At 41.6% G+C, this 27,333-nt stretch overlaps 1 protein-coding gene across 2 annotated transcripts in view; it reads right to left on the bottom strand.

Moving 5' to 3' along the window:
- Positions 1-8,782: 8,782 nt before the first annotated feature.
- LOC143767362 (uncharacterized) overlaps positions 8,783-27,333 on the bottom strand; it is a 461,494-nt gene continuing 442,943 nt past the window's right edge. The window contains exons 1-4 of one of the 2 annotated variants that reach the window (XM_077255627.1): positions 17,552-17,871; positions 17,243-17,422; positions 17,044-17,167; positions 8,783-10,595 (exon numbers count right to left, since the gene is read on the bottom strand). In XM_077255627.1, coding sequence (XP_077111742.1) covers positions 9,241-10,595; positions 17,044-17,167; positions 17,243-17,422; positions 17,552-17,782 — 1,890 coding nt within the window. In that variant the 5' untranslated portion in view covers positions 17,783-17,871 and the 3' untranslated portion in view covers positions 8,783-9,240. Of the gene's footprint in view, positions 10,596-17,043; positions 17,168-17,242; positions 17,423-17,551; positions 17,872-27,333 lie in introns of those variants that run through there. The other variant, XM_077255628.1, reaches the window with a different exon arrangement.

Genomic DNA, 27,333 nt, shown 5'->3' with positions numbered 1-27,333 from the left:
CCGCTTTTCTTCCGCCCCTGTGTTGCGTCAGCCTGATGTTGCTCTTCCTTTTCAGGTTGAGGTCGACGCTTCTGAAATCGGAGCTGGGGCGGTTTTGTCGCAGAGAAGTTCCGATTGCTCCGTGATGAGACCTTGTGCTTTTTTCTCGCGTAAATTTTCGCCCGCCGAGCGGAATTATGATGTTGGGAATCGGGAGCTTTTGGCCATGAAGTGGGCTTTTGAGGAGTGGCGTCATTGGCTTGAGGGGGCTAGACATCAGGTGGTGGTATTGACTGACCACAAAAATCTAATTTATCTTGAGTCCGCCAGACGCCTGAATCCTAGACAGGCGCGCTGGTCGTTGTTTTTCTCTCGGTTTAATTTTGTGGTGTCCTACCTGCCGGGTTCTAAGAATGTTAAGGCGGATGCCCTTTCTAGGAGTTTTGAGCCTGACTCCCCTGGTAATTCTGAACCTACAGGTATCCTTAAGGATGGAGTGATATTGTCTGCCGTTTCTCCAGACCTGCGGCGGGCCTTGCAGGAGTTTCAGGCGGATAGACCTGATCGTTGCCCACCTGGTAGACTGTTTGTTCCTGATGATTGGACCAGTAAAGTCATTTCTGAGGTTCATTCTTCTGCGTTGGCAGGTCATCCTGGAATCTTTGGTACCAGGGATTTGGTGGCAAGGTCCTTCTGGTGGCCTTCCCTGTCTCGAGATGTGCGAGGCTTCGTGCAGTCTTGTGACGTTTGTGCTCGGGCCAAGCCTTGTTGTTCTCGGGCTAGTGGATTGTTGTTGCCCTTGCCTATCCCGAAGAGGCCCTGGACGCACATCTCGATGGATTTTATTTCGGATCTTCCTGTTTCTCAGAAGATGTCTGTCATCTGGGTGGTGTGTGATCGTTTCTCTAAGATGGTCCATTTGGTTCCCCTGCCTAAGTTGCCTTCTTCTTCCGAGTTGGTTCCTCTGTTTTTTCAAAATGTGGTCCGTTTGCATGGTATTCCGGAGAATATCGTTTCTGACAGAGGTACCCAATTCGTGTCTAGATTTTGGCGAGCATTCTGTGCTAGGATGGGCATAGATTTGTCTTTCTCGTCTGCTTTCCATCCTCAGACTAATGGCCAGACCGAGCGGACGAATCAGACCTTGGAGACATATTTGAGGTGTTTTGTGTCTGCAGATCAGGATGATTGGGTTGCTTTTTTGCCTTTAGCGGAGTTTGCCCTCAATAATCGGGCCAGCTCTGCCACCTTGGTGTCTCCCTTTTTCTGTAATTCGGGGTTTCATCCTCGATTTTCTTCTGGTCAGGTGGAATCTTCGGATTGTCCTGGAGTGGATGCTGTGGTGGAGAGGTTGCATCAGATTTGGGGGCAGGTAGTGGACAATTTGAAGTTGTCCCAGGAGAAAACTCAGCTTTTTGCCAACCGCCGGCGTCGGGTTGGTCCTCGGCTTTGTGTTGGGGACTTGGTGTGGTTGTCTTCTCGTTTTGTCCCTATGAGGGTTTCTTCTCCCAAGTTTAAGCCTCGGTTCATCGGCCCGTACAAGATATTGGAGATTCTTAACCCTGTGTCCTTCCGTTTGGACCTCCCTGCATCTTTTTCTATTCATAATGTTTTTCATCGGTCATTATTACGCAGGTATGAGGTACCGGTTGTGCCTTCCGTTGAGCCTCCTGCTCCGGTGTTGGTTGAGGGCGAGTTGGAGTACATTGTGGAAAAAATCTTGGACTCCCGTGTTTCCAGACGGAAACTCCAGTATCTGGTCAAATGGAAGGGATACGGTCAGGAGGATAATTCTTGGGTGACTGCCTCTGATGTTCATGCCTCCGATTTGGTCCGTGCCTTTCATAGGGCTCATCCTGATCGCCCTGGTGGTTCTGGTGAGGGTTCGGTGCCCCCTCCTTGAGGGGGGGGTACTGTTGTGAAATTGGATTTTGGGCTCCCCCGGTGGCCACTGGTGGAATTGAACTGGTGTGCATCATCCTCTCTGTTCACCTGTTTCCATCAGGATGTGGGAGTCGCTATTTAGCCTTGCTCCTCTGTCACTTCCATGCCGGTCAACATTGTAATCAGAAGCCTTTCTGTGCATGTTCCTGCTGCTAGACAACTCCCAGCTAAGTTGGACTTTACTCCTTGTTTGTTTTTGCATTTTGTTCCAGTTCACAGCTGTAGTTTCGTTTCTGTGTCTGGAAAGCTCTTGTGATCTGAAATTGCCACTCTGATGTTATGAGTTAATACTAGAGTCTTAAAGTAATCTCAGGATGGTGTTTTGATAGGGTTTTCAGCTGACCATGAAAGTGCCCTTTCTGTCTTTCTGCTATCTAGTAAGTGGACCTCAATTTTGCTAAACCTATTTTCATACTACGTTTGTCATTTCATCTAAAATCACCGCCAATATTTGTGGGGGCCTCTGTCTGCCTTTCGGGGAAATTTCTCTAGAGGTGAGCCAGGACTATATTTTCCTCTGCCAGGATTAGTTAGTCCTCCGGCCGGCGCTGGGCGTCTAGGGATAAAACGCAGGCTACGCTACCCGGCTACTGTTAGTTGTTGCGGCAGGTTTAGTTCATGGTCAGTTTAGTTTCCATCCTTCCAAGAGCTAGTTCTTATGTTTGCTGGGCTATGTTCTCTTGCCATTGAGAACCATAACAGCCTACCTTGGTTGTAACGGGTGGCGATTTGAGTCACTGTTGCCTTTCTATCAGCTCGAACCAGTCTGCCCATTCTCCTCTGACCTCTGGCATCAACTAGGCATTTCCGCCCACAGAACTGCCGCTCACTGGATTTTTTTTCTTTTTCGGACCATTCTCTGTAAACCCTAGAGATGGTTGTGCGTGAAAATCCCAGTAGATCAGCAGTTTCTGAAATACTCAGACCAGCCCTTCTGGCACCAACAACCATGCCACGTTCAAAGGCACTCAAATCCCCTTTCTTCCCCATACTGATGCTCGGTTTGAACTGCAGGAGATTGTCTTGACCATGTCTACATGCCTAAATGCACTGAGTTGCCGCCATGTGATTGGCTGATTAGAAATTAAGTGTTAACAAGAAGTTGGACAGGTGTACCTAATAAAGTGGCCAGTGAGTGTGTATGTATATATATATATATATATATATATATATATATATATATACAGTATATCTATACATATATCTATCTATCTATATATATATATATATCTACAGTTGTGGCCAAAAGTATTGACACCCCTGCAAATCTGTCAGACAATACTCAGTTTCTTCCTGAAAATAATTGCAAACACAAATTCTTTGTTATTATTATCTTCATTTAATTTGTCTTAAATGAAAAAACACAAAAAGAATTGTCCTAAAGCCAAATTGGATATAATTCCAAACCAAACATAAAAAGGTGGTGGACAAAAGTATTGGCACTGTTCGAAAAATCATGTGATGCTTCTCTAATTTGTGTAATTAACAGCACTTGTAACTTACCTGTGGCACCTAACAGGTGTTGGCAATAACTAAATCACACTTGCAGCCAGTTGACATGGATTAAAGTTGACTCAACCTCTGTCCTGTGTCCTTGTGTGTACCACATTGAGCATGGAGAAAAGAAAGAAGACCAAAAAACTGTCTAAGGACAAATTGTGAGGAAGCATGAGCAATCTCAAGGCTACAAGTCCATCACCAAAGACCTGAATGTTCCTGTGTCTACCGTGCGCAGTGTCATCAAGAAGTTTAAAACCCATGGCACTGTGGCTAACCTCCCTAGATGTGGACGGAAAAGAAAAATTGACAAGAGATTTCAACGCAAGATTCTGCGGATGTTGAATAAAGAACCTCGACTAACATCCAAACAAGTTCAAGCTGCCCTGCAGTCCAAGGGTACAACAGTGTCAACCCGTACTATCTGTCGGCGTCTGAATGAAAAGGGACTGTATGGTAGGAGACCCAGGAAGACCCCACTTCTTACCCCTAGACATAAAAAAGCCAGGCTGGAGTTTGCCAAAACTTACCTGAAAAAGCCTAAAACGTTTTGGAAGAATGTTCTCTGGTCAGATGAGACAAAAGTAGAGCTTTTTGGGCAAAGGCATCAACATAGAGTTTACAGGAGAAAAAAAGAGGCATTCAAAGAAAAGAACACGGTCCCTACAGTCAAACATGGCGGAGGTTCCCTGATGTTTTGGGGTTGCTTTGCTGCCTCTGGCACTGGAATGCTTGACCGTGTGCATGGCATTATGAAGTCTGAAGACTACCAACAAATTTTGCAGCATAATGTAGGGCCCAGTGTGAGAAAGCTGGGTCTCCCTCAGAGGTCATGGGTCTTCCAGCAGGACAATGACCCAAAACACACTTCAAAAAGCACTAGAAAATGGTTTGAGAGAAAGCACTGGAGACTTCTAAGGTGGACAGCAATGAGTCCACACCTGAATCCCATAGAACACCTGTGGAGATATCTAAAAATGGCAGTTTGGAGAAGGCACCCTTCAAATATCAGTGACCTGGAGCAGTTTGCCAAAGAAGCATGGTCTAAAATTCCAGCAGAGCATTGTGAGAAACTCATTGATGGTTACCGGAAGCGGTTGGTCGCAGTTATTTTGGCTAAAGGTTGTGCAACCAAGTATTAGGCTGAGGGTGCCAATACTTTTGTCTGGCCCATTTTTAAAGTTTTGTGTGAAATGATCAATGTTTTGCTTCATTCTCTTTTGTGTTTTTTCATTTAAGACAAATTAAATGAAGATAATAATACCAAAGAATTTGTGATTGCAATCATTTTCAGGATGAAACGGAGTATTATCTGACAGAAATGCAGGGGTGTCAATACTTTTGGCCACAACTGTATGTATATCTATATATATCTATATCTATAGATATATACACTCACCGGCCACTTTATTAGGTACACCATGCTAGTAACGGGTTGGACCCCCTTTTGCCTTCAGAACTGCCTCAATTCTTCGTGGCATAGATTCAACAAGGTGCTGGAAGCATTCCTCAGAGATTTTGGTCCATATTGACATGATGGCATCACACAGTTGCCGCAGATTTGTCGGCTGCACATCCCAAAGATGCTCCATACAAGGCAGGATGGATCCATGCTTTCATGTTGTTTACGCCAAATTCTGACCCTACCATCCGAATGTCGCAGCAGAAATCGAGACTCATCAGACCAAGCAACGTTTTTCCAATCTTCTACTGTCCAATTTCGATGAGCTTGTACAAATTGTAGCCTCAGTTTCCTGTTCTTAGCTGAAAGGAGTGGTACCCGGTGTGGTCTTCTGCTGCTGTAGCCCATCTGCCTCAAAGTTCGACGCACTGTGCGTTCAGAGATGCTCTTAGGCCTACCTTGGTTGTAACGGGTGGCGATTTGAGTCACTGTTGCCTTTCTATCAGCTCGAACCAGTCTGCCCATTCTCCTCTGACCTCTGGCATCAACAAGGCATTTCCGCCCACAGAACTGCCGCTCACTGGATTTTTTTTCTTTTTCGGACCATTCTCTGTAAACCCTAGAGATGGTTGTGCGTGAAAATCCCAGTAGATCAGCAGTTTCTGAAATACTCAGACCAGCCCTTCTGGCACCAACAACCATGCCACGTTCAAAGGCACTCAAATCACCTTTCTTCCCCATACTGATGCTCGGTTTGAACTGCAGGAGATTGTCTTGACCATGTCTACATGCCTAAATGCACTGAGTTGCCGCCATGTGATTGGCTGATTAGAAATTAAGTGTTAACAAGAAGTTGGACAGGTGTACCTAATAAAGTGGCCAGTGAGTGTATATACACATATTACCCAAGCTATTGAATAGTGTAGGTGTCAACAAATCTAGTGATGAACCATCCGTAGTGTATTGTAGACCCCAGACAACCTCTGCTGACAGGGGAGTGGATGTTCACACTGAGGGTGGATGGGAGAAGCAGGTAGGAAGCCCCTAGACCCGTAAGACAGTAGCTCCTTTTTGGACAATAACTAACCCTGTGGATAATTTTATACCATTTCCAAAAGGGGGACATTGATATAGAAAGGTTAATGTTTTTCCTTTCTGTTCTACATTTTGTTTAAGCAACATTATAGTCTCATAGTCATAGTCAAGGGTTTCACACTTCATCAAATACTTTCTAATATCTTAATGTGGCCTCACTAGTGATCCTGCAATTAACATTGGGTCAGAACAAAATCAGCCATTTGAACGCACTGAATTTTGGGTCGACATTGGCTTCTATGAGGTTCTGGGTCAAGTTTGGATGCCGAACCAAACTTTTAACTCTAGTTCAGCCAAACCAGACGAACCTGAACATCCGCTCATCCCTATTCTTAAGTGCAAATAAGGAATTTTTTTCTGGGGGATTAAAATTCTGTCCTCTTCCAGAATTCCATGTAAATTGCATAATATCTGATCTGTCATCTATAATTTGCCTGTATATTACAATTATAAAATAGGATACACCACAGTACCTTAATCTGCATATGGAGAACTGAATTATATAGAAATATGTAGAAGTAATCTACAAGATTAAATATGGTGAATTTAATGTTTTGTCAGAAAATAATCCATTGGCTTTGTTAACTAAAATTATGAATCCATCCACATTAATTAGGAAACTGTACATAAAAATATCAATTTAAAGCATACAATTTCTAAAAAATAATATATATTGTATATATGCATTCATCTATGGCGTGCTACATTATTTGATCATTATTTTCTACCATCAATAATTATATTAAAATTTCTAAAAGCATATCATATCCATCTTTCTATCTATGATATGCTGCACCACAGGAAAATTCTGATATCATTTATCCCATTGGCTTTTAAAGTGTTCAGTCTATACATCCAGTAGATCTCTTTCCTGTTCAGTTTTTGAATGCGATTTGGAGTGTTCACCAGGATTTGTTCAATATATGTTCCTTATTAAGTTCAATTGTGCAATGCTGAGATCAGCCATGTTTGAGGGAATCCTTTAGGTATGTTATACTGGTGGGAATTAACTCTATGTTGGAGTGTTTGGGTTGTCCTCTCAACATATTGTTTATTGCACATCATGACATATGTTACAAAATTAGAGTTGCAGGTAAGATGTTGATTACAAAAGCTGAGAAACCAGACCGTATAGTCCTTCATAAAGGATTATGGGCACCACATAGTGCTCCATACAGAATGAGCACCATATATTGTTGTATTCAGTATAATGAGCCCCATATATTGTTCCATACAGTATAATGAGTCCCGAGTCCAATATAATGCTCCATGCAGTAAATGATGGGCCCCATATATTGCTCCATACAGAATGGGCCCCATATAATGCTCCATACAGAATAGGTTCCATATAATGCTCCATATATAATGAGCCCCATATATGATGCTCCAGTGTACGATGGGTCCATATAATGCTCCATATATAATGGGTCACGTATATGATGCTCCCCATATTTTGCTCCAAATATATATATATATATATATATATATATATATATATATATATAAAAATGAAATACTCTCCTCACGGCCCCTACTCTGCTCTGGACTCCTCGACGTCGCTGTTTTCTGGCTCTCTGAGCTGTTCCCAGCAGAGGGTGCACACTAGTCACGTCATCGTGCCCTCTGACCTGAACGTCACAGTCAGAAGATGCGTGATATGCCGTTTTGGTGAAACGGGGAGAAGTATTGCTATTACCAGGGCCCTGATCAAATGGGGAGCCAACTCGTGGGTGCCGACACTGGTGTCCCCGACAGCAAGTGGGCCTGCTCAGGGACCTGGCACCTGCAGGGTGCTGACGCCGACCCTGCATAGCACCCTCTTCCTCATCCTGGTATGCATGGCCCTCTCATCCCCTTCCTGGTATGCATGGCCCCCATCCTGATCCTGTTATATATGGCCCCATCAGAAAAAATAAAAAAATCCCAAACCATTCTACATGTATTCCCTGCGCTCCTTCACAGCATCCTGTTCTGATTGCAGCAGCCGATTTATGCTTGTAAACAGCGCATGGCAGTGATATCATGCGATGCTTATAAGCTGAGGACAGCTTCCAGGTTACTCACGGCTCATCACACCCGGGACTATGGGTGTGTGGAGCAGTGAATATTAATTTCTCTTTAATAGCAGGCACAGTTTTAGCCGCAGCCGCCGGCATCCTGCAGCAGCTGGGCAATCATGTGTGTCCGCTACTAAAGGGAATGAATATTCACTGCTCTCCACTCCCATGGGCGTGGGTAGCAGTGAATATTCATTCTCTTTAATAGCAGGCACATGTGAGGGCCCAGACGCTGCAGGAAGCTGGCCGCTGTGGCTATCAGTGTGTCTGCTATTAAAGAGAAATTAATATTTACTTCTCCACACGCCAATAGTCACTCCCACATCTCAGCGCTGGCTTCAGTGCATAGAGGTGAGAGGCATTATGGGCGTGGGGAGCAGTGAATATTAATTTCTCTTTAATAGCAGACACAAGGGTTAACAGCAGCAGCAGGTGCTCCTGCATCCTGTGACCCACTGCTCCACAGCTGCCGCTCCCCCACCTCCCCATCTAAAGCAGGTACATCTGGACTATAAGACGCACCCCCCCCCATTTATCTCCAAATTTTTGGAGGAAAAAAGTGCGTCTTATAGTCCGAAAAATATGGTATATATCATTGTATAAAGAACTATGGATATCCCGCTATTCTTCTGTATAAAATATGTGATGTTGCTGTAGCCCTAATATTTCCGTATATGAGGTCTCTGAATAGATAATCTTACCCCAGCATTACAAATTTAGATAAGGGAGGTGGGGAGTGGGAGACATTTTATTTTAATTGGAATGGATAACACCAGATGGTCTAATAAAGAAGAAATGGATCGCACATGTACATAGCAATTTGCAATATAAACAAGTTTATTATTGTAGTACAGAAAACTTAAAGACATGGACATTGTGGATTGAAAGAGACTGATGAATGGTAGATCGCTGAGATTGGGAGTTAAGAAGAAGAGGGAGGAGGAAATATTGGGTATTTTTGGGAGGTTAAAGGGGAGATGTTTCAATACTCTTGTCCTCCAAATAGTGAATATATAAATATGTAACTGCGAAATATTCAAAGGAATATTGCATTTAATTTGATTTTTAGATTAAAATGTATATTAATAACTTCACGTTTTAATTTCAATTTAAGTTCTAACTTACTTTCTCGTTTACTTCTTAGTTGTTACTTTGACTATTGGTTATGTCTACCCTTGTCGTTTGCCAAAAATATATGGTTTACACCTGTGTGTTTTCTTTTGCAGTCAATAAAATACGATTTACAGGTAAAACATTTTCCACCTTCTAGGTATGATAATGGCTTCTCCCTTTGTGGGATATTTGATGTTTAGTAAGACTCCTTTTGTTGGTAAAATATTTCTCACATTCTGAACATGGAAATGGCTTCTCCCCAGTGTGAGTTCTTTGATGTGTAACAAGATGTGATTTCTGGTTAAAATGTTTCCCACATTCTGAACATTGAAATGGCTTCTCACCTGTGTGAGTTCTCTGATGTTTAACAAGACTTGATTTATTTGAAAAATATTTCCCACATTCTAAACATGAAAATGGCGTTTCCCCTGTGTGAGTTCTCTGATGTTTAATAAGAGTTGATTGATCTGCAAAACAATTACCACATTCTGAACATTGAAATGGCTTCTCACCTGTGTGAATTCTCTGATGTGTAACAAGACTTGATTTATTTGAAAAACATTTCCCACATTCTGAACATGAATATGGCTTCTCACCTGTGTGAGTTCTCTGATGTGTAACAAGATATGATTTATCTGCAAAACAATTACCACATTCTGAAAATGAATATGGCTTCTCCCCTGTGTGAGTTCTCTGGTGTGTAGCAAGATACGATTTATTTGCAAAACATTTACCACATTCTGAACATGAAAATGGCTTCTTCCCTGTGTGAATGTTCTGATGTTTAACAAGATACGATTTATCTGCGAAACATTTTCCACATTCTGAACATAAAAACGGCTTCTCCCCTGTGTGAGTCCTCTGATGTGTAACAAGATAAAATTGATCTGGAAAACATTTCCCACATTCTGAACATGAAAATGGCTTTGTCCCTGTGTGAGTTCTCTGATGTTTAATAAGATTTGATTTCTTGTTAAAATGTTTCCCACACTGTGAACATAAATATAGTGTCTCTCCTGCTTGAGTTCTCTGATGTGCAACAAGTTTTGACTTTCTTGCAAAACATTTCTCACATTCTGAACATGAATACGGCTCCTTCCTTGTGTGAACTCTTTTTTGTCTAACATGCTCTAATTTTGGATTAAAATATTTCTCACACTCGGAAGAAGAAAATCTTTTCTCCTCTACGTGAATTTTTGGATCTGAAACAAAAGATGTTTTGAGGGAAAAACTTTTTTCACATTCTACACTTAAAAATTGCTTGTGTGCTGTAAGAGCAGTCAGATTTTTACCACCTATTTTGTGACTTTTATTTTTCTTAATAGTCTGTGATGAATCAGAAGACAGGACCTGTTTAAAAGGATTAGATGATAGATCTTTGCTGTGAAAGGATGACTGTATTTCTGGAACAGTGGCATAGATGTCAGCTATATCTTGAGTGACAGAAAGGTGATCTGATTTAAAAATTGAAGATGTCAGTTGTCCCTCTGAACTCTTGAAGCAGTCACCTGCCAAGAATAAAGAATATTTTTTTAATAAACTACGTTGAATTATAGTTTCATAACATTTCTAAATTACCCAAGAAATTAATGTTATGAAGCAAAATTAAATTATTTACCAAGACAAAAACAGTTAACAATATAACAGCAGACCTTGAAAAACAACATCCATGAACCAATACAGCAAAATCTGTTTTCCAAAAGCCAAACCCCTTGTTTCGGAGTCCTGCTGTCTGCTCAAATACGGCTTCCATCCACATTTTTAGCATTGCTGTAGCAGCGTAAAGCCAATTAAAAATTTGTGGTGGTCATGTATCCAGAAGCACAAGCTGGGCACCACTTATTGGGCACTAAAATGGCATATCTGCTATTTTCATTCTCCAGGAACAACTGCATGCTTGTTTTCAGAGATTAGCTGTGGAGTCAAAATAGTCACACTCCTAAAGATGAATTCTATGAGGGTAACACGGTCACTTTATGTGGTTTTCTACTGTTCTGTTTTTCCACCATTTTGGCACCTTCGGTGATTTTCAAATGGTGCCCTCAATCTATTCCAGCAAAATCTGAATTCCCATAGCCAAATTGTGTTCCTTCCTTTCTCAGCTCTGCTATGTGCCTAAACAGTATGATATTGTCCGATTCAGGAGAAATTGGAAAATATATTATAGGGTCAATTTTTTTCTATTTCCACTTGTAAAATTGAAAAAAATTGGAAATATTTCAACAATATAGTGAATTTCTGTTTTTCATTGCAATTTTTGTTCTCTCACAGATTATAGTATCCATAAACTATAATAATATATTTTTCAAAAAAGGCATCCAGACCTTTCTTGAATTTTAGTAGTGAATCTTCTATTGAAACATAATGTGTCAGAGAGTTCCATAGTATCACTGTCCGTGATTATCATTAAACCTTCTTTCCTCTAGACGTAGAGGATGCCCCCTTGTCACTGTTGCAGGTCTAGTTGTAAAAAAATCATTAGAAAGATCTCTTTACTGTCCCATCATATATTTGTACATTATAATAAGATCGCCCCTAAGCCTTCATATTTCCACACTAAGTAAAGCACTAAGGTGGAACAATATGAGGTCACCAGCATCGTATTAGAACCCAAAACTAGGGTATGTTCAAACCAGAAAAAATGGGACCAAATATAGGACCATTATTGGACCACTGCATTCAAATTGACAAAAACCAATAGAAAAAAAGGCAGCATAGAGTCCAAATAAATATATGTAACAAGCTTTATTAATAATCATTCCAGGTTTAAAAACGACATAGGGAAAATCCCCGTGCTGCACTCAGCACGCACCTAAAAAGACAGGTGGCGGGCGCCTATATATCCACATTATGACCAAACCAGTTATGACAAAAAGTCATGGTGACTGTGCAATTAAATATAGTTGAAACACCTATGTTGGACCACAGGTCCAGAAAATTATACACAAAAGCACATTCACGTTGAGTAGATTATAAGTGTACATACCAGTTAGATATTGAGAATGCTTCACGGTGTGGGCTGGCACCTCACCCCTGTCCACCCCGACGCACGTTTCGGCTTTTGCCTTTCTCAAGGGGAACCACACTGAATAACCCAAAGTTTAATAATCGGTCTTGGTATTATACTTCACCCGTTCCCTTAAAGGGAAGGTGCCATCAAAAAATTTTTTTTTCCAGCGATTGAAAAAATGTAAAGAATTAATGTTTACATTTTCTTAAAAAATATTATCATTTGTTTTTAATTTAGTAAAATATGAAAAATAATTTTAAAAGGTTTGGCATTTCCACTTTTAAACACTAGGGGGAGCAGCTGCTGAAATTTCAGAAAACCCTAGTGTACAACTAGCTCACATTACAGCACTGCAGTAATTATGGGCGGAGTCTGCTGACGTGTGTGATGTCACTCCTCCCCTCCTGGGTGTTTGCTAAGGGATAAGAGGATGATATTCAGGAACCCAGTGAGCAGCCATTTTGTTGGTGACTGCAGAGTAAGGCTGCCGTCACACTATCAGTATTGGGTCAGTATTTTACCTCAGTATGTGTAAGCCAAAACCAGGAGAGGAACAATTAGAGGAAAAGTATAACAGAAACATATGCGCCACTTCTGTATTTATCACCCACTGGTTTTGGCTTACAAATACTGAGGTAAAATACTGACCAAATACTGACCGTGTGACCGCAGCCTTATACTGACAAGTAGACAGTCACCGAGGATGGCAGGCAGCAAGGATTCTGGGAGATATGTGGTGGAGGGAGCAGGGTGACAGCAGCACAGAGTATTTCAGGAGAGCAGTGTGCTGGTCTATGGGGGGCACCCCGTTTGGTGCGCGGAGCAGCCAGGGATTGTACATAGAGCGCTGTCTTTTATACACGTGGATGGACCGTGTGCTCCACAGAAATCCAGGAAACATTTCTGCGGATTGGTGGCCTATTCTGATCCAGACATTGCATGCAAAGACCCCATTCTCCTCCTCAGATCCTGTCTTCTCCATCCTGTCCTAGCGATGTGTGAAAGCTAGGCGACAGGCGCAGTACGGGGTGACGCTGGGAAGGAAATGTAGCCATATAGTAACGATAAAAATGAGACCCCTCTCTTCAGCTGCCTCACCAGCCCTGACTGCACCTAACTGGAGGTCATGCTGCCCCCTCTATTACCCCAGACCCGCGTGCAGGTGCTCAACCGGAACCACCATAGATCGGGTCCGCTTTCTGCAGATAATACTTCCATAGTGTTCTCACAAAATACCACCATATAGATCACACATAATATCGCCATATAGAGCACACAATACCGCCGTATAGAGCACACATAATACTGTCCTATAGTTCTCACATAATACCATCATATAGATCGCAAATAACGACGCCAGAGTGTTCTCACATAATACCGCCATATAGAGCACACATAATACAGAGCACACAATACAGCAATATACTTCACACATAATACCGCCATACAGATCTCACATAATACCACCAGTGTTCTCACATATCGCCATATAGATCACACATAATACCGCCATATACATCAAACATAATACCGCCATATACATCACATAGTACCGCCATATACTTCTCACATAACGACGCCATATAGATCTCACATAATACCGCCATATAGATCACACATAACGGGGGAGAGGACTGCATAGGAGAGGATTAGATACACAGCTCAACAGTCAGTATCACACAGGACAGTATTAGTTACACAGCTCAGTCAGTATCATACAAGATAGGATTAGATACAAGGCTCAGCACAGTATCACATAGGATAGGATTAGATACATGGCTCAGCAGACAGTATCACACAGGATAGGATTACATACACGGCTCAGCAGACAGTATCACACAGGATAGGATTAGATACACAGCTCAGTCAGTATCACACAGGATAGGATTAGATACATGGCTCAGCACACAGTATCCCACAGTATAGGATTAGATGCATGGCTCAGCACACAGTATCACACAGGATAGGATTAGGTACACGGCTCAGCAGACAGTATCATACAGGATAGGATTAGATACACGGCTCAGCAGACAGTATCATACAGGATAGGATTAGATACACGGCTCAGCAGACAGTATGACACAGGAGAGGATTAGATACACGGCTCAACATAGTATCACACAGGAGAGGATTAGATACACGCGCAGCAGAAAGTATCACACAGGATAGGATTAGATACTCGCGCAGCAGAAAGTATCACACAGGATAGGATTAGATACACGGCTCAGCATAGTATCACACAGTATAGGATTAGATGCATGGCTCAGCCCACAGTATCACACAGGATAGGATAAGGTACACGGCTCAGCAGACAGTATCACACAGGATAGGATTAGATACACGGCGCAGCAGACAGTGTCATACAGGATAGGATTAGATACACGGCTCAGCAGACAGTATGACACAGGAGAGGATTAGATACACGGCTCAACATAGTATCACACAGGAGAGGATTAGATACACGCGCAGCAGAAAGTATCACACAGGATAGGATTAGATACTCGCGCAGCAGAAAGTATCACACAGGATAGGATTAGATACACGGCTCAGCATAGTATCACACAGTATAGGATTAGATGCATGGCTCAGCCCACAGTATCACACAGGATAGGATTAGGTACACGGCTCAGCAGACAGTATCACACAGGATAGGATTAGGTACACGGCTCAGCAGACAGTATCATACAGGATAGGATTAGATACACGGCTCAGCAGACAGTATGACACAGGAGAGGATTAGATACACGGCTCAACATAGTATCACACAGGAGAGGATTAGATACACGGCTCAGCATAGTATCACACAGTATAGGATTAGATGCATGGCTCAGCACACAGTATCACACAGGATAGGATTAGGTACACGGCTCAGCAGACAGTATCACACAGGATAGGATTAGGTACACGGCTCAGCAGACAGTATCATACAGGATAGGATTAGATACACGGCTCAGCAGACAGTATGACACAGGAGAGGATTAGATACACGGCTCAACATAGTATCACACAGGAGAGGATTAGATACACGGCTCAGCATAGTATCACACAGTATAGGATTAGATGCATGGCTCAGCACACAGTATCACACAGGAGAGGATTAGATACACAGCTCAGTTAGTATCACACAGGAGATGATTAGATGCATGGCTAAGCAAACAGTATCACACAGGAGAGGAGTAGATACACAGCACAGTAACACACATGGGAGGAGATAACTGCTCAGTCAGCACCACAAAGGAGAGGATTAGATTCCCTCTCCCCCTCCCCACTGATACTTACTTCACGGCTCCCGGCTGAGTCCTTCTCCCTCCCGTCCTTGGTCTCCTCCTCCTCCTCCTATGACTGCAGGGCTCCTGTGATTATCCTGGGAGCTGGAGCTCACAGCTGCAGTGTGAGCTCCAGGAAGATGGCGCTGGTCTCCTGCCTCTGCCGTGCTGTGGACGGCTTAGGGGGCGTGGCCAGACACAGCAGAAAGCAGCTTACAATGGTAGGTATAGAGTCGGCTCCCGACTGCAGATCTCTATGCCCTGGGCTGCCGTAAATGCAGAGTGAAAGTGCCGTGCAGCTACACTTACACTCCTGCAAAGCAAAATGGCGGCGCCCAGTGGCTGAAAAAAAAATTAATAATAAAAAAAATGTTAAAGTTAAAAAATGTAAATTTGTATTAAAAATAATTGTTTATATAAACAATCATTTTTAATACAAAAAATAAAATGCGGCACCTTTCCTTTAATAACCTTAGTTGCTCTTCTCCGCACCCGCTGTAGTTCAGCTATGTCTTTCTTATACACTGGAGACTATAACTGTCCGCAGTATTCTAAGTGTGGGCGCAGTAGTGACTTGTATAGAGGCAAAACTATGTTCTCGTCATGAGCATCTATGCCTCTTTTAATGCATCCCACTAATTTATTTAAAGTAATTTGGTCCCCCAAAAATAGGTTTTGTAAATGTCCTTGAACATATGATAACTGGTTGTTTAAATCTTTTGAAATCCTAAAAATATAAAAAGGATGTTTGAAAAATGCTGTAAAGAAGACATACTGTAAATGCTATATATTAGATATTTTGTGTGGTATCACTATTTGCTTTTAGGGCATACAAAAATCAATGTTTGAACTTTTCTAATAGTTTAAAACTTTTTGGCAAATTTCAGATTTTTTCATAAAGAAACTCAAAACAAATTAACCTAAAATTTCAACTAATTAAAAATACAATGTGTCATGGAAATAAAACAATCACAGAATCACCTGGATCAGGTGAAGCATTTTAAAGTTATTTACTACATCAAGTGACACATGTCAGATTAGAAATATGGGGAGAAAACTGGCTACGGAAGAAAGTTATTAACGGAGAGAAACTTGTGCTATAACTACTGTAGATAAAAACTGTGACATCTGTGGGGTAATTAGAGCAGGCCTGCACAACATATGGCCCCATAGGTAACATACGACACACTAAAGGATGTTGTGCGGGCCTTGGAGCTGACAGGGAGGGAGACGCCGCTCCCTCCATAGTATATTGAAATGTATTCATGTTTTTTAGATATGAATACATGTCCCGGCTTACATTGGCGTTGTCAGGTCAGCATGTCACTTATCTCATCACACTGCTGCTGGAGCCAGACCACAGTGGTGGCGAGGATGCAGCGGGCACCAATAAGATCTCCAGGAGACACTAAAGATGAAATTTGCTTTGTGTTTGGTATTACTTTCCAGGGGATATTATGGGGCAATGGAGGACATTATAAGGCAATAGGGGACATTATGGGACAATAAAGGAGGGGCTGTGAAAGAGGGCATAGTATAGTGTACGGTGAAAGGGGACGTCACGCAGACGAGCAGTGTGCGGAGATATAACGGAACTGGAGGAAACACATACAGAGACTGAATTAATTCTTCTTTATATACTGATATTATAGGCCATGTGTATTTAGTCCTGTGAATTACCTGGTGATGTGAGGCGCTGGGGAACCTCCATCATGGCGTCCTTGTACAGATCTTTGTGTTCTCCTAAATACTGAAACTCTTCCATGGAGAAGTAGATGGCGACATCCTGACATCTTATAAGAACCTGACAAATACAATCATACCGTCATCCCCCAGATCCCGTTACTGTATAATGTCCCAGCATTTACAGTAGTGTCACCTCTGCAGTCAGCAGCTCAATGATGTTGTAGGTGAGTTCTAGGATCTTCTGGTCATTGATGTCCTCATGTATCAGGAGGTGAGGTGGAGGCCCCGTGATTGAGCTCAAGGGTCTTCCCCATCCCTCAGACACAGGGGCCTGACAGCGCTCACTAGAGGTCTTCTTCACTACTGTGTAATCCTGGTTATGGAGAGACACATTAATAAATCTCACTACAGACATTCCCAGAGTCCTCACCTCTCCAGTTCTGTCCATCTGTTATTCCCATAGATAAGAATGATGTAATGTGATGCCATCAGAACCTCTCACCTCTCCAGTAAGCCAGAAGAGGATCTCTAGGATGAGGTGTAATATCCTCTCCACCATCTTCTCATTGTCCATATTCATGCTTGATGGGTCAATCAGGAAAATTTTCTTAAATAGAAGATCTCCACTGAGAGGATGCACTATTGTAAAGACCTGAATGGGAATAAGATGATGACGTAACATCATAAAGATCTCATGTAATATCACAATTACTGGAGATAATACTGAGAACATATCAGGAGATAGAACGTATAGATGTTGTATTCTCAGATCGTATAAACTGGAATGTCATAAACATCACCCACTTGCTGACTTGGATGTGATTCTAAAGGGGGACTCCACTTCTCACAATCACTTGTCCATACAACTACTACTACTATAGGCTGAAAATGAACTAAGTGCACAATCATCTCACATATCCACACCACACTTACAAACTTCTAGCAGCCACCACTCACCATTTTTTTAATCGTTTTATTGAAAACTGCTACACAACAATAATACATGTATTCCAAAAGATTAAGGTAACTTAGGTAACTAAAACAATATGCATTGTTCTCATTGTGACTGAGCCCTTATACTCACATGGGGATGAACAAACCAAGGGAGATGTTTAACCTGCACACCTCAGGTTCATAGACTATGAAAATTCCTATAATAAAGACATCCCACAATGAACAAAAATACTTTTGATCTCTCACACATACTCGTCGTATGTTGTTAGAGAGATGGCCACATACAAAATCAGTTTAGCCAATAAAGGACACTCCCAGAGCACATTGAGTTAACCAGAGAATAATAAACGGAGTATAAGTCCCATTTTATAAACAAGATAAAAAAACAAGTTTTTATTTATAGAAAAAATATATATTACAACAAGTAATCACAAAAAGTGATAATACAGCAAGGGAACATTGCGGAAAACACTGAAAAAATCATCACAGCAGTGACTACCCCAATGGCACACTGAAACCATTTCATTTGTAAAGTGCTACTAGTGCATATTAAACGGTAACAGAACAGCTTGAACCAAAGCACTACTCGTCAGATTTTATCCAACCCACAGTGGGGACCCGTTTTGCCCAATCAACATATATTAGACTAGCATCGGTTCAATAGTTCTTACCCATCAGTCTGGTACCAGGGGGATCACCGCCGCAGCCCCAATGCAGCCCCAAAACTCACCATCTTGATTGGACATGATCAGGAACTGTTCAACGGCCGTCAAACCATCTTCATGTTTTATTGAGGTATAAAGGGATTCGATGTCACAGGTAACCAAGACCATATTATCCTCCAGTTGAAGTCCATCCATTTTACGGAGTACATCATTTTACGGAGTACATGATTCACTGCACTTTTTTATTTTTATTTTTACATATATATTTTTTATTTTTAATTTTATTTATCCAGGCACTTTATATTATTATATTATTTATATTATATAGATTGATATATTTCCTTACATTATCACATTTGGCATGTCCTTTTGGACTTATTGTGTTACACTCGATGTCTCCTCCTAATTGTGTGCAAGCGGTGAATTATCCGCTTTCACACATACTGTGATGCGTCATCTTTATTCAGTATTTATCCATGTTATATATATTGTGTTTTTTATTTATATGCAGTCTCATTTATGTATATCCCATCTCATATATATGCTTTTTTCTATATGCTGGTTTTATCTTGGTGTTTTATATATTTCTGTAGTCCGGATTTCTTCATTTGTTAAAGCTGACTGTTATTCTCTGTTTCATTTAATATCTATTGTGACGGATGTCTTACTAACCGGGGTGGTTACACCTCTTACCTTGTTCTATTTTCTTATGTCATTAGCGATGTCAGCGTACCGCTTGCGGTCCAGTGGGGAACGCACTCTTTTTTGGTACATTTTTGTAGGTCACATGATGCAAGTACAGACGCTACACGTCATCGGCGTTGGTAGTGCACCGCTTGCGGTCCAAGGTGGAACGCACTCTCATATCGCGGTGTCTTTGAAAATGTCACATGATGTGAATACAGCCGCGCTTCGTTACTTCTGGTTGAAGTTCTGGCTTATCTCCTACTTTGCGCGCATTGATTTGGAGTATTTCTTAAAACATTGTATCTGTTATACGTATGCGGTTAATTTAATTAAGTATTTTTTTCGTATTGCGGTGCCTTGAAACATTATATTATGAGAGCACAGTTGCGTTACGTCATTTCCGGTTTGAGATCCGGCTATTTTTATGTGTGTGTCGTTTTGGAGAATGTTTTTAAGTATTGTATTTGGCGTATACATGCGTTTAATTTAATTAAGTATTTCTCTATGTTACAGCATCCCTTTTTTGGTTGTTATTTTTGTTTTAATATTGTATGTATCACATGGTATCTTGTGTATGATACGATTGGTTGGGGTCACGTATAAAAGATCAAGATCTCTACTCCTCCTTCACTCCTTGAAAAAGCCACGGAGGTGAAACGTACGTTGGAGCTGGAGTCCTGGGGAACTACGGATCATCTCTTCATTGGTACTTATGCTGAGAGACACTTTATTCCTGCACTTTATTTGGTCTTAGGACCTTTTAGGATATGTATTGGTATTCACCTTGTTTCATTGAGGTTTATTTTCCAGTATGGTTGATCTGTACCCTTTTTGATATGTCTAGTGATTTGCACTATGTATTATTCTTGTCAGTTTCTCCATTTTAATACCTTTTGTTATAATTGAATAAACTTATTGACAGTAGTTTTTGACATTTGGGTATTATGTCCTTTTCTTGAGGTTTCATTTCTGATATTTGCACAAATAAACACAAGTCATATCGAACAAATTTTATGACTATCACGAAATACAAAATGTCACAGAATCAGTGGGATATGTTGAAGCGTTCCAGAATTATTACTTCATAAGGTGACACTGGTCAGAATTGAAAAAAAAATGGCCTGGTCATGAAGGTGAAAACAGGCTTGGGGGGGGGGGGGTGAAGGGGATAAATAATAATTTCTTTGAAATGGCAAAGATATCCTTGTGCCTGCAATCGTTCTACCAGGATCTCATTCGTGCTGTCCGCAGATTGGGCTGCATGGATCGGTTGATAGGTTCCTTTTAACTGCTAATGATACATTTTTTTTTTTACAAATAGAATTTTTATTATCATCATGCTTTGCTTATATAGCACCATCATATTATACAGTACTTTACATATTTATATTATATTATACATTGTCATCACTGTCCTCATTGGGGCTCACAATCTAAATTCCCTATCAGTATGTCTTTGGAGTGTGGAGACAAACTGGAGAACCCGGAGGAAACCCATGCAAACACGGGGAGAGCATACAGACTTCTTGCAGATGTTGTTCTTGGTGGGATTTGAACCCATTACTGAAAAAGCAACAGTGCTGACCACTGAGCCACCGTGCTTCACAGAGTAATACGGTTTTGACCCTAGAATCAGTCAAGTAATGTTATGACTTGGTGCCACCAGTGTGCAAAAGTCTGTGTAGCTGCCCAAACTATAGATTTACATGTGGACCACTCTTGGGCCACATGCATATTTTCGGGATTTCTGGGTTTTGTATATGTTCTGAGGAGTAGAACGGGTCACTAATCAGCTTTTACGTGAATTTTGCTATGGTTATTAGGACATTACCCAATTTCCTCTTAATATTTATTCTGACGGACAGAAATGTACTAGGTCATGAAGGAGAGAGGTAGAGATGGATAGATACTGTACCTCCTGTACCAGTCGTGACTTGTATTGATTAAGATTATTGAACTTGTTTTTGTTATGTATACCCCTCCTCACATGTAAAGCGCCATGGAATAAATGGCACTATAATAATAATAATAATACTAGTAGATAAAACACAATGTGAAACAGCATAAGAATATCAAAAATAGCAAGCTGTACAACTCCACAGTTTGTTGGAACCCACAACCCAACAGCCAATATACACAGACAAATAAATATTGTACACAGCACGCAAGAAATGTTCAAAGCAAAAAGTGCAAAAATATATTGGCACATATGAAAAAAGGCAACGTTTCGGCTCAAATACACAGATCTTTGTCAAATGCACAAAGCTTTAGTTTGGCTTCCCTAAAGCTTTATACATTTAACAAAGGATAGGTGTATTTGAGCCGAATCATTGCCTTCTTTCACATGTGCACACGTTGCAGATTTGCCTGCGGAATTTTCTGCGCAGATTCTACATCTATTGTCAGAAAACGCAGGTAAAAATCCACACAGATTTGATACGTTTTTTTTTATGCAGATTTTCATGCAGATTTGTATGCGTTTTTGTAGGCTAAATAAAGATCTATTATTTAACAACAAAAAAAAAAGAATTGTGATGTCATTTCTTGTCCAACCTCTTCATTTACATACTCCATTGAAGAATAATGTTTAGCGCACAGATATAGATAGATCTATATATAGATAGATAGATATATAGATAGATATGATAATATATATGTACAGCTCTGGCAAAAATTAAGAGACCACTGCAAAATTTTCAGTTAGATTTTTCTCTTTATGGGTATATTTTTGAGTAAAATGTATATTGTTCTTTTATTCTATAAACTACTGACAACATGTCTCCGAAGTTCCAAACAATAAATTTTGTATTTATTTTCTGAAAATAAGAAATGGTCAAAAAAAAAAGCATTGCTTGCATATCTCAAATAATGCAAAAAGAAAAAGCAAGTTCATAATCATTTAGAAACAACAATACTAATGTTTTAACTCAGGAAGAGTTCAGAAATTAATATTTTGTGGAATAATCATGATTTTTGTTCACAGCTTTCATGCATCTTGTCATGCTTTCCACCAGTCTTTCACACTGTTTTGGGGGACCTTATGCAACTTCTGGTATAAAAATTTAAGCAGTTCTTTGTTTGATGGCTTGTGACTATCCATCTTCCTCTTGATTACATTCCAGAGGTTTTCAATGGGGTTCAGATCTGGAAATTGGACTGGCCATGACAGGGATTTGATGTGGTGGTCCTTCATTCACACCGTGATTGACCTAGCTGTGTGGCATGGCGCATTGTCCTGCTGGAAAAACCAGTCCTCAGAGTTGGGGAACATTGCCTGAGCAGAAGGAATCAACTGTTTTTCCAGGATAACCTTGTATGCGGCTTGATTCATACATCCTTCGCAAAGATTAACCTGCCCAATTCCAGCCTTGCTGAGTCATCCCCAGATGATCACCGATCCTCCACCAAATTTCACAGTGGGTGCAAGACACTGTGGCTTCCACTCCTCTCCAGGTCTCCGTCTAACCATTAGACGACCAGGTGTTGGGCAAAGCTGAAAATTAGACTCATCAGAGAAGATTACCTTACTCCAGTCCTCTATAGTCCAAACCTTATGGTCTTTGACAAACTTCAGCCTGGCTCTGCTTTGCTTTTCATTGATGAAAGGCTTTTTTCTAGCTTTACGTGACTTGAGTCCTGCCTCTAGGAGCCTGTTACGAACTGTTCTTGGCGTGCACTTCACCCCAGCTACCATTTGCCATTACTTTTGTAGGTCACTTGATGTCATCCTGCGGTTGCTGAGTGACATTCAAATAAGATGATGGTCATCCCGGTGAGTGGAGAGTCGTTTTCGCCCTCTGCCGGTATGTAGATTTGTCCCCAATGTTTGCTGCTTGACCTCGTTGTAATGGACTGCTTTCTTAGAAATTTAAAGGATGGAGACAACATGACGCTCCCTGTGTCCCTCTGCTAGTAAAGCCAGAATTGAGCCCTTCTTTTCCTCACTGAGGACTTTTCTTTTCAACTCCTTTTGCATTCTTAAAAGTTATTTTTTTCATTCCTATTACTTTTGGGATATTACTAGCACTTGTTTCACCATCCAGCTTGTCATTTTGCAAGAGGATTGTGAAAACCACAGCAGTGTTTTTTAAACTTTCCTTCGTTAAATAAGATTTGGTTCAGGTGATCTCCTAATCAGAAGCACATTAAGTAGAATGAGGTGTACTCTGGTTTGAATTCAATTGACACTGGAATGGAATGGCTGTCAGACATGTAGAGAAGCTGATTGTTATAAAACTGTGCAGTGGTCTCTTAATTTTTGCCAGAGCTGTATGTACTATTTGGGACATGCATTATCCTTCATTGAGGACAATTGATGTCTAATAAACAGTTGATTCTCACAAAATTAGATATCATCAAAAAGTTAATTTATTAGAGCTAGACAGAGCTCACAGGGCATTACGCCCCATGGACTTAGACTCCAATAAAGCAAGAGATGTCATCTGGTGAGTCCATTACTACAAAGCTAGGGAGGAGATCCTGCTCAAATCCAAAGACAAGCGGTTGATGGTCCTCCCTGACTTGTCTAGGCAGATATCAATGAGAGCTGCTTTGAAACCACTCACATACGCCCTCAGGGAGCAGGATATCCTCTACCGGTGGGGTTTCCCATTCTCCCTTCAAGTTAGACACAATGGACACTCGACCAGACTACTCACCCCGATAGACCTACCGGAGTTTTTAAAACAACCCAATCTCCCACAAATATTCATCCTACAGTGGTCACAGTTTTTTTACACTGTTCTCGGTTCTGGTGGACGGTTGACCTCATTATGGGCAGTTCAGGGAGGCTTCATCTGTTACTAATCTCCCCCAGAGAGTCACCAAGCACTCCCGGAGACTGCCGCAGATGCCCAGAAAAGGACCTTGATCCTGGAGGCCCATGTTTAGCTACTTACTCCATCTGAACTGGCTGTTAGTCTACAAATAGCCTAACATTTTCTCCTTGAAAGGAGTCGTGTGGGAAATAGGGGTAGCTTTACAGGGAAGCACATACAAATATTTGACAAAATGCATAGGTTTTAATGCCTTAACCTTGCTAGCACCTATCAACTGAATATTCACCTTGATCCATTGGCCCCACTGTAATCCCATGGGAGTTTAATAGTTTTGCCGTTCAGTAATGTTTTTCATAGTCGGTTGGTTAGTCTTTTTTCCAGCAATGTAATTCTTAAAGGAGCTTTGGTGCTCACGATGCTTAGCTGTCACTTTCTCCCCGAAGGGACACTGCCAGGGGATCGGGTACCCCCACATGCTTGGTTCTACTTAATATGGTTACTTATACCCCGAACGATAATTATGTTTGTTTCACCCTATTGTCTTTTTCCCACAGTTGCTTCAAATGGCCATCGATGCTTGCAGTCATCTTACTCTGAGGGGAGCGGACCACCGAGTGACTCAATCCAATGTCGACACTTTAATATACATCCCGGAAAAAAGGGCCAAATTCTTAGATCACTCCACAAATAAAAAGGTACAGATCGCGTGCCTACAGGAAGCACACTTTAAGGAACCCATACCCCTACCCCTACCTCTAAAAACATATACTATGCCCACTGGTACCTATGTAACAACACCCAATCAAAGAGTAAGGGAGAAGCTATCCTCATTCACAAAAGCCTTACACATGAGTTTGTTGAATGCATTAAAGATCAGAATGCAAGATATATGTTCCTAGTTTTAAAAATTGAAGGCAGACTCTACCAGGGTCAAACTAATTTCCTTCTCGACCTAATAGACAAAGCCATACCCATTGACCAGGGTACAGTCATTCTTTGTGTAGACCTCAATTTGACCCTGGATCCTACATTAGATAATTCAAGAGGAAAAGCATCTCTATCATATTCAGCTATCAAAAAAGTAAAGAGGGCATTTCTCCAATTATAGCTCTGTGACGTTTGGAGCCTCACACAACCGACTGTCAAAGATTATACCTTTTATTCCCCTCCCCCACGACTCTTACAGCAGAATTTACTATGTCCCGGTGCAACACCGAGACCTATCTTGGCAGCCGGAGACAGAGATAAGGACTATGCTTTGGTCTGACCATGCTCCCGTATTCAGTTCTCTCGCTATTCCCAGTCTACCCAAGCTTTCGTGGTCTTGGAAACGAAACGAATCCTTGTTCCTGGACCCGGTGTGCACCCAGAATGTGACCAACACAATATTGAACTTCCCCCACAATCAAATGGGAGGCACTGAAATGCGTTCTTAGGGGTTTATTTATAAAACATGGTTCCCGATTGAAGCGAGATAGGGCACCTTAATCTTGCTCTGCGCAAAATAGAAGCCCTTGCGGTAGCCCACAAACATGCCCTCTCCACAGCAACCCTCCGAGACCTATTAACAGCCAGACAGGAAGCCGAAAAACTATTAAGGTACCTTCACATTAAGCGACGCTGCAGCGATAGCGACAACGATGCCGATCGCTGCAGCGTCGCTGTTTGGTCGCTGGCGAGCTGTCACACAGACCGCTCTCCAGCGACCAACGATGCCGAGGTCCCCGGGTAACCAGGGTAAACATCGGGTTGCTAAGCGCAGGGCCGCGCTTAGTAACCCGATGTTTACCCTGGTTACCATCGTAAAAGTAAAAAAAACAAACAGTACATACTCACCTGCGCGTCCCTCGGCGTCCGCTTCCTGGACTGACTGAGCGCCGGCCCTAACAGCACAGCGGTGACGTCACCGCTGTGCTTTTACTTTCACTTTAGGGCCGGCGCTCAGTCAGAGCAGGAAGCAGATGGCAGGGGACGCGCAGGTGAGTATGTGCTGTTTGTTTTTTTTACTTTTACGCTGGTAACCAGGGTAAACATCGGGTTACTAAGCGCGGCCCTGCGCTTAGTAACCCGATATTTACCCTGGTTACCAGCGTAAAACATCGCTGGTATCGTTGCTTTTGGTGTCAAACCTGACGATAAACGCCGGTCTGACGACCAAATAAAGTTCTGAACTTTCAGCAACGACCAGCGATATCACAGCAGGATCCAGATCGCTGCTGCGTGTCACACTCAACGATATCGCTAGCCAGAACGCTGCAACGTCACGGATCGCTAGCGATATCGTTTAGTGTGAAGGTACCTTTACACTTGGGATATAGATGCTATCTTCAGGTCTGTAGCAGTAAGTTTTATGAACATAGCAACAAATGTGGATGCACGCTAGCGAGAGCTCTAAAATCCCAACAAGCCCAAAATCACATCCCAAAAATAAACGATAACTCGGGTCAAATGTTAAATACAACGGAAAATATCACCATTGAATTCCATAAATATTATACTAAACTATACAATCTCGATGGTATGCCAAACAACACATCCTCTGTTAATACTACCTTGAATGAGACAGACACGCCTGAGACACAAGAACTGAACCATTTGAAAAATGTCTCCCACCTCAACTCTAGATGAACCCTTAACAGAGGCCGAATTGCAGTTGGCTACCCAGTCGTTAACGAGTGGAAAAAGCCCGGGCCCAGACGGATATAGTTAAATTCTAAAAAACATTCCTTCCCCTCCTTTCACCTCTCCTGCTGGGAGGATTTAACCACGCATCCTGCAAGAACCCTTTCCCTCCTGAAACCACAGAGGCACATATTACTGTTCTCCCAAAAAAGGGTGGGGACCCACATTTATGTTCCAGCTATAAACCCATCTCTCTTCTGAATATGGATCTGAAGAACTACGTGAAAATATTGGTGAACAGGCTGCAACCTTTCTTAACCGAAAACATACACTTGGATCAGGTGGAATTCCTCCCTGGGAGGTAAGATTGGGACAATTGACATTATTCATCATGCCCAATCAAGAGGTATCCCTCTACTAATACTTTAGTTACACGCTGAGAATTCGTTCGATAGAGTCTCCTGGTACAAAGTATATTACTCTCTTAAAAAGCTTGGGGTAGAGGACCCTTTTATAGCCAAAGTCATGGCCCTGTATTGCAATCTGTCAGCTAGGTTGAAGATAAATGTAACAATCTC

The sequence above is a fragment of the Ranitomeya variabilis genome, chromosome 4, assembly GCF_051348905.1.
Source record: "Ranitomeya variabilis isolate aRanVar5 chromosome 4, aRanVar5.hap1, whole genome shotgun sequence".
Classification (NCBI taxonomy): Eukaryota; Metazoa; Chordata; class Amphibia; order Anura; family Dendrobatidae; genus Ranitomeya; species Ranitomeya variabilis.
Note: the sequence above shows the minus strand (reverse complement) of the source record. Positions and strands in the feature narration are given on the sequence as shown.